Source organism: Lactuca virosa, chromosome 4 (genome assembly GCF_052849685.1).
Source record: "Lactuca virosa cultivar CGN04683 chromosome 4, Lactuca_virosa_CGN04683_v6, whole genome shotgun sequence".
Classification (NCBI taxonomy): domain Eukaryota; kingdom Viridiplantae; phylum Streptophyta; class Magnoliopsida; order Asterales; family Asteraceae; genus Lactuca; species Lactuca virosa.
Genome location: NC_136429.1, coordinates 150,892,068 through 150,901,023, shown reverse-complemented (window position 1 = coordinate 150,901,023; position 8,956 = coordinate 150,892,068). Strand labels below are relative to the sequence as shown.

At 31.4% G+C, this 8,956-nt stretch overlaps 1 protein-coding gene across 1 annotated transcript; it reads left to right on the top strand.

Moving 5' to 3' along the window:
• Positions 1–249: 249 nt before the first annotated feature.
• LOC145107545 (actin-depolymerizing factor 5) lies at positions 250–2,283 on the top strand. Its single transcript, XM_079044448.1, has 3 exons — positions 250–371; positions 668–927; positions 1,847–2,283. Exons 1-3 carry the CDS (start codon positions 351–353, stop codon positions 1,995–1,997), a joined length of 432 nt encoding a protein of 143 aa, XP_078900574.1. The 5' UTR covers positions 250–350; the 3' UTR covers positions 1,998–2,283.
• The last annotated feature ends 6,673 nt before the right edge of the window (positions 2,284–8,956 follow it).

Below are 8,956 nucleotides of genomic sequence, written 5' to 3'. Positions count from 1 at the left end.
GTTTTCGAACATATAACATCTATGTACCATAAAATTAACATATTTCCTCTATTATATATAAACTTTTAACACTTTTGTTTTTATGTATCTTATTAAAATTGTAACATTATATATTATTTAAAAACGTTCATGTCAAATTGAGCATTTGCTCATCAGTGTTATTACATAGCGTGGCATAAACTGTAATTTACTTTAATATCAGGGGCAATTTACTGATAGTACATGTATATAATAATCTCCATAAACGAACAGTTGAACACCCGCCATATTCCATCTTCTCCCAAAATCAACCTTTTCACACACTTCTCTCTTCCACTACCTCAAAAACCTCACAGGAAGATTCATCCACCATGGCTATGGCTTTCAAGATGGTATTCATTATCCCCCCTGTTAATTTAACATTTTCTACTTTTGATTCTGCCTTAAACTCTTTTTAATTTGGATGCGTAACTCGTTTGCGAAGCTCATGATCGGTTTCCATCTTCGAATTCTTCTCTCTCATATATTCAGTTCGATTTGAACTTTTTTGATTTCTTGATTGTTTGATCTGAAATTTCATGAAATTGCATGGTGAACTATGTATACCTAGATCGTGAAAGTATCTGTTAGTTGTGTGAGGATGAATTGAAATTAACGATGAACTGATTATTATGTGTATGAATTACAGGCGACAACGGGAATGTGGGTGACGGATGAATGTAAGAGCTCGTTTATGGAGATGAAATGGAAGAAAGTTCATCGATACATAGTGTTTAAGATCGATGAGAAATCGAAATTGGTTACAGTTGATAAGGTTGGTGGCGCCGGAGAAGGATATTCCGATCTTGAAGCTTCCCTTCCCGGCGACGACTGCCGCTACGCCGTCTTCGATTTTGATTTTGTCACCGTTGACAATTGCCATAAGAGCAAGATCTTCTTCATTGCATGGTTTGTCCCCTTTCTCCAATCTCCCCTCTTATTTTTTTATAATAATTTTATTAGTCTAAAAAACTATACGCAATTATTTTTAATAAAGTAACAAAAGTAGTGCTAGCATAATGTTGGTGATACTTGTATTTATTGAAGACAAATATATAATTATTGAAGTTGTTAAACAAAATATAAATGATGGAATATACATTTTATTTTCCTAAATTTATTTATTGTATTATAATAATATTGATAATAGCTATAAATGTGTTCATTTAATACATATAAATTTAAATTTTATTTTATTACCCAAATTAAGTAAATACATCTGACAATTATATTCTTAGTGTCATCATATTATATTATATAAGATCAATCCCACAAAATTTAAAAAATTAAGCTTTAGATTTCTTCCATATGTGAAAAGAAGATTCCACTAGAAAAAAAAAAGTAAAAGGTGTGAGAATCATATTCTTCTTTTATTAATTTTTAATTTTTTTTATTAAATAAAACAATTTTACCACTCCATCTCTAGCTAGCTTTGATATTACGAAAGAACTTGTAAATAAAAATATATGTTTTCAATTTTTTTCTATACAAAAAATAGCTTTTTTCCTAAAATATGTTTATACCAATTTGGTAGTAATGCTTACAAATTACAATTCTTTTCTTAGAAAACACGAATGGAAATGAGATCTATAAATTGCAAAAAGGTAATCTTTATTGGAAAATCTACTTTGAAAATGTTGTAATAAAGTGTCACTTTATTTGTACTGTATAGACCAAAAAAGTTATTCTTATTTCCTGTATGAATTCTTAGAATTACATTTGTTGTGGTGAAAATATGAAAATAATCATTAAATATATAATTTGCAAAATATACATTTATTTAATGTAAATATTTCATGATAAAGTACAATTTTTATGTTTCTTTTAGGGCTCCAAGTGCTTCAAGAATAAGGGAAAAAATGTTATACGCAACATCAAAAGATGGATTAAGAAGAGTGTTGGATGGCATCCACTATGAAGTCCAAGCAACAGATCCAACTGAGATGGGATTTGATATCATTCAAGATAGAGCCAAATAAATAATTTAATCAGAATGGTTATTTACTAATAAAAAGACTAATTAATCTTGATTTCTCACTTGTTATTTTCCAAAGCAAAACTTAAACAAATTCATAACAATAATAAAGTTACATGTTATGAATTCGATAACTTTTGCTCTAAAAAAATCCAAGACCAAAAGAAGTAAAATGACAGCTACCATATATTTCCGTGTCGTATTCTGTTTCTGTATATACATATTATAAACATATTTTTCGATATGTTTATACAGAATATGAATATTACTACTGAAAATTTATGTAAGAATTGCTAACTTGCTTCTATATTTACCAATTTAAGAAAATAATTAAAAGTATATTTTGTCAAAATGGTTAAATTTTAGCTATGGTCTATGGGATGAAACAATGTAAGTTGTTTAAAACAATTTGGTTTTGAAAAAAATCACAAGTTGATAAAAGTGATGGATCATGACAAGGTCTTTTTAGTAAATAACCATAGATTAATGATATGAGATTGGATCCAAGCTATATAATATAATGACCCCTTCACATCATGTTTTGGCATATTTCAATCAATTATAGAGTTGCCATCTTGTTCTTATCACTAGATATCCACTATAAGTTCTTGTTGATTAATGCACTAATTATGTAACTTTATGTACTAATTTTGTAATAATTATCGTCCTTTTTTTCTTATCTAGTGGAAAAGGACCCTTTTATGTTTCTCTCAATTAGTTTTAGGGAGAATTTAAAATTCAGCTAATGCTTATGTTGAACTATTATTGCAATCAATCTTGAGGAGTTTTGGTTGTTTAAAGTAGCAAGTGCCTTTCGACTTCTTTTGGCCTCTTAGACGATTTACCGATTGCATGCTATCTGGATTGCTACGTTTTTCTATTAGCAATTTGGTATTTTGCTATTTCGTTTACTAGTATTGTGTTGATTCTTTTCGTCCTTTGTTTTGGGTTAATTTTTCATTTTTCATTTTTCAATTTTCAATTTTAATATGCATTTTGTTTTATTTGTTTGTGGTTCGCGTTCGCTAACCTAACAACAATTAATAATTGTGCCAACTACTATAATTTTAGAGTAAACTATAGAATTAGGACAATACTGCAATAATGGTATGTACCCATTGTTCTTTGGATCGAGTGCAAATATATTTAAAGTTGTAAATATTGTCATGAGTGTTTATTAATGACTATTTTTTTTTAATATTGTCTATATAATATCTTATATTATTTTAAATGCTTTTTTTATAATTAGGGATCGGTAAAACTGTTTGTGAATACATAATAGAACGGAAAGTATAGCTTTTACGGTAAATATATATTTATTTATATAATAAATACAAATATTGCTAATAGGCCTCCACATTTGGAGCGGGAGGAGGGCAGATGTTAAAAGTACATCTGAAGTTGATGAACAGTTGACGAGGCAGTCCTTTAGTGAAGATGTTTGCATATTGGTAGATAGAAGGGATGTGAAAGTCCTGAACGTGATCGATAACGTGATGGATAGAGACCTTTTCGCGAACAAAGTGGATGTCCATTTCAATAGGTTTCGTGTGTTGGTGTTGAACATGGTTGCCATAAAGGTAAGTGTAGAAACATTGTTACAATAAACAAGAGTATCTTTTGTGGGGGGAACATGAAGTTAGAAAAGTAGGTTTCGGAGCCAATATGCCTCGACAACGACATTAGCACACCTTGGTACTCAACTTCGACATTTAAACAAGAAAGAGTGGCATGTCGTTTAACTGACCAAGAGATTAAGTTATCATCGAGAAAAACGAAATAGGCTGATGTGGGTTTTTGGGAATGGGAGAAAAAGAACTAGTTTGGAGAGTGGTGAATTTGTTTGGTTTGATGATGTTGGAGTTGGACCGAGTTTTCATATGATAAGAAGTATAAAGGATGAGGAGAGTAGCGTTGGGTTATGCAGAAACAAAGAAGCCACAAAGGCACATACAACGGAAGCACAAATAAAACATAAACCTAAAGCGGATCCAGATCAACCTATCTATTGCAACAAAACAACTAACATAGAGGGTTTAGAGATTACATACATTAGTAGTCTTTGATCTACGTGTTCTATCTAGTTGATTGGATGTTGGAGGATCCAAAGGAGAATCTCTCTCTTGAAGTCGCACCCAAGTAAGGAATAGATCAACTCAGACACCTTTTGGAATGGACCACCAATAAACCCTAAAATGATTTAAGGTTTCTCGAAAAGCGCATTGTATGGATCAAGGGGCGTAACGTGTCCGAAAGGTTTGTTCAGGTTTTAGAGAACGGTTTGAGAGGCTCGGATTTCTTAGGGTTTTTTCTAGAGATCAAATGATTTCTAGTGTAGGAAATATGGAAATATGGCCCTCTATTTATAGGGGTGGTCCAGGAGTCCTTATCAGATAATTACTTGTCCTCTAAGTAATTATCTATAAGGCAAGTGTATATCTAAAATATTTGACTTCCAAATCTTTATACTTAGATCCCTTTAATTCTATAGGTTTCAATTAATTAATTATTCACATACTTAATTAACAAACTAGTCCCTTACATCTCTCGTGTGTCTATATTTGTTTAATATTGTCCTTGCATGTAACCCAAAAGGACATTATCATTAATAGTAATATTATCAACTATTGTGATTGTGGGCATCATTTCCAACAATTATATTATTGGTGAGCATTTGACGTGCAGAAATCGTAGGTGTTCGACCCTTGTTGGGATGTTAACAGGAAAGAAGTGGATGGCAAGGTAGACTGGTGGTGTTAGGTCGGTAAATGGGGTGCAAGGGGTTGGTTCGATGGTGGGGAGTCAACCATAGGATGGACTACAGCTGGTATGGCAGGGTGTGGGTAGGCTATTTCAAGTGATAGAAGGTGGGTGGGTGATAGAGGGGTAGTGGTTTATGTATTTGGGAGTATGTTTGGGTAATATATTATGAGGGATCGGAATGGTCAATGAAGGTATAGTGTTTGGGTTGATATTTAAAGAGGTTAGAGTAAGGAAGATGGTTTCATAAATGTGACGTGTCAGGAGCCAATTACTTAGGAGTTCTTTAGGGGAAGGCATAGATATCCCTGGTGGTTGGAAGGGTAACCGGTGAAAAGGCATCAACCGGCATGTTAGTCTAATTTATGAAGGGTGGTGGCGGTGATGTTAGGAGAACAGAGGTATCCAAAGGATTAGAGGTGGTCGTATGTGGGTTGTTTGCTGTATAAGATCTCAGTTGAGGTTTGATTTTTAATTGTTGTGGAAGGAATGATATTTTAGAGATAAGTGGATACATCGAGGGCATAATTTCAAAAGGAAGATGGGATATATGCTTGGATGAGGTTAGTGAAAATCATGTTGTTAAAAGTTCCAAGGACACACTTGGCTTTTCCATTTTGAGGCAAGGTATACGGACACCAAAATTGAAGTTGCATATCGTATGTGGTGAAATATTGATGGAAAGCATAATTGTTGAATTCTTGTCCATTGTCATAGTGGAAAGTTTTTTTTTTCATTCAAACTCAGTTTAGATGTATGTTTGTAATCGTGTTAAGATGCAGAAAACTTTAGACTTGATTTTGAGAGGTAAAGCCAAATAAAATGAGAGTAATCATAAAGTAAAACCAAGTAAAATTTGTATCCAAGTTTTCTAGTGATTGGTGAAGTCTAAAGATCCGCACCTATATGATATCAAATGGACAATAAGTAATACTTATATACATACTTCTCACCATCACTTTACATGACTCACGCCAATGACTGCCACCAACCAACGACATCGTGAACCACCTGTAACTCTACCACCCTCAACATTGATATCTAGATCTACCACAAAGTCCATTGGTTCTTAATCCTCTAAATCCCTATATTCTATATTCGTAAACATGGTCAGAAGCCCATGTTTGAGGGCTTGATATCGAACCCAAATTTCTTGGTGTGCAAGTTTGATTTTGGTTCGTTGGTATTTCTTCTTGAATTTCTTATTTCAACTTGGTTATAGGCTTCATAAATAACCTATTTTTTCCTTTGATTTTGGAGGTTTGATGATCGAGAAGAACTCTAATGTGTTGGTGTTTTGATTGTAATGAGTTTTGAAAAAGGAAATTAATAGTTGTGTGATGATTTAATTTGTAGTTTGATGAATAAATTCATGAAATAAGAGTTTATGTCTTTGTTCACTATGTTTTCTTTTATTAATTTTATCAAAGATATAAATAATTTTGACATACAAAAATAAACCACTGCAATCATTTTCCCTATTTCATTTTTTTCTATTCTTTAGGGAGGAAATAGAAAGAAAGGAAGTGGTGGTAGTTTGTGGTGAGAGCTGAGAGGTGGTATTGTTGGTTTTACCGGGAAACGAGGGGTGGTGATCGATGGTCGATGGGTGAAATAGAAATGAAGGAAAAAGGGGAGTGGTTATTCTAGCCAGTAAAATGAAGTAGGTTGTGGGGCTGGTGCTCTATATATTTTAAAATTATATACATATTAAAAATGTCAGAATATAAAAAAAATTACAAATGACGGTCCTTTCAAAAATGAAACCAGTTAAACTCAATCTAAAGGAATAAGTCATTTCAATTTCTTAGTCATGTGATATACTCAAATTATCATATTTAGTTTAAATTATATTTTTTTTTTATAAATTTATCATTTTAGTTTTATGTTGTTGCGGTTTTAGTCGGTAAATTGTTCAATCTAATTGTCCATGTGTTATTTTTAAAAGAACAATATGCAATTTTTTTGTTTTTTAGTTTGTTTGCTATATCACTTCCCTCGGCGAATTCTTTCTCCTCCCAGTACTTCCTTCAATATATCAGGTCTTTAGGAGAATTGCTACCAAATCATATCAATAAAATCGAAGAGTTAAAGAAGAATATTATGCATTAAGAACATGTATGAAGTGAGAAAAATTGAAAATAAATAGAAGTTGATGGTAGAGTTGTTGGCATACTATCACCAACACATGCATTGTATTTCTTGATCATAGTGATAAATTGAACATGTTTGTGGATAACATACAAACAATTCACATTTCTAATTCATTCTCCCACTCCTTCCCCTATTTCATTGGCTATATCTCACCCCACCTATGCTAAATTTATGCCAAACTCACCACCACAACATAACAAACTTGAAATTTAATGATGCTTTTTGACATAACACACTTGAAATTTAATGATGTTTTTTGTAGTAATCAATTTTATTATTTCTTTTTAAATTAACATGCATACAGACTTCATTAAATAATTTGTATGTCAACATTTAGTAGTTATTTTACTTAATTCCATTTCAACTTTGCAATAAGAGGACACCAAACTTGAATTTCATGAGCTATTGGTAACTCATTCAAAGTTGTACTTTTTATAGAGAACATTTCAATTTCAAACAAATATTAATAAAAAATAAAGAAGTTATCATCGATGATCTCAAAAGAACAATACAACAAAAAACAGAATAGGGGTAAACTATAATTTTACAATAGATTAACACTCCATTTGGGTATTCCATATGGTCTAAATTTATAACTTACTTATTCTTATAGAGTAAACCTAAAAGATTAAAGATTATCTATTTTTTTTTGTACTATTTGTCAAGTTTATTCCAAAAGGAAAAAAATGTTGAAAAAAGCTTATTACTGATAGGCTTCATTCGTTTCTTATATTCATTTTATCATTTTAAATGCATTAAGTCATTGACAAATTAGATTTTTTTTCCCACCTCCACCACCCTAGAAATATAAATCTCTCCACCTCACAATCGTAAACACTCTCCACTCTACTAATATTTAGGATAATCCCAGACAGTGGGCAAGAGACTACCTAGGGTCCATTGTTCCAAAGGGCCCCATACTTTTCGGCCTTAGGTAATAACAACTAGATATATTTCATTTTTTCCCATATCCAAGATTAAAATTAGTTAGATACATGTTCAACTCGTTATGAATGAAGATGGAAATCATCGGATGTCCACCCCCATTCTTATCAAACCATTCTATAAAATAGTTTATTAAATTAATAGATTGGAATTGTGTGGTAAGCATGCAAGTTTGAAGTGATATGATTAGTTTTGAGTTTCTTCTAAAATAACAAAATTTAATTTAAAGCAAGCTAGTCTATGAGTTGAAAAGGATAATAATATATTTATTAAAGAGCATCCTTTTGTTTATGGTAGTTATATGGTTAGTATATTCATAGTAGATGTTGGCAGGAAGAATGTAAAGGCATTCTTTGTTAAACATGTGATTATAAATATCAATCAACAAAAATCTGATAAAGGCATTTAGTAAGTGACAAACATTTAAGATGATGTTAAATAAATTTCTTCTTTGGTATGGTAAACTTACTTAAAGATGATATTTAATGAAAAATTAACTAAATTCCATCGATAGTCTGACTTATTTGTTTTTCATTGTTTATCTTGATATATTATTTGTAGTTTTGCATCTAAAAATATATAACAAGTATATATCGTAAGTTACATGTTTTTTATTAAGTTTTATCTATGAAGACCATTTTTTTCTCTCGTACTAAGCCCAAAATATGTTTGGAATCAAATATACATTCCTATTCTTGAAGAATTAAAAGATCTATTTTCAAAGAAATTAGAGCCTTAAAAAGAAGGCAACACAGAGAATCATCAAATAATAGTGATAGATCCATGATGACGATAAATCAACGATGTAATAAAATTGTAGTCTTTCAATACGTAAAATGTTCCTAAACCAATACCACTTCTACTCAAAAGAGCATATATAAAGCCAAACTAGGTGAGAAGCCCCGCAGATGCGACAATTTTTTCCGTTGTTTGTTCTTTGTAAATGTTATTTGATCAACTATTTGTTTATAGTTTGAGTATTGTTATGGGACAGTAATATTGTTTCGTCATGGATACCTTTTTTGTTGTCGGATAAGCTATTTATTGAAATATATACTTCATGGGTTTATCGTTTGGTTGATGGGATCGAACTGGAGAGCCGGA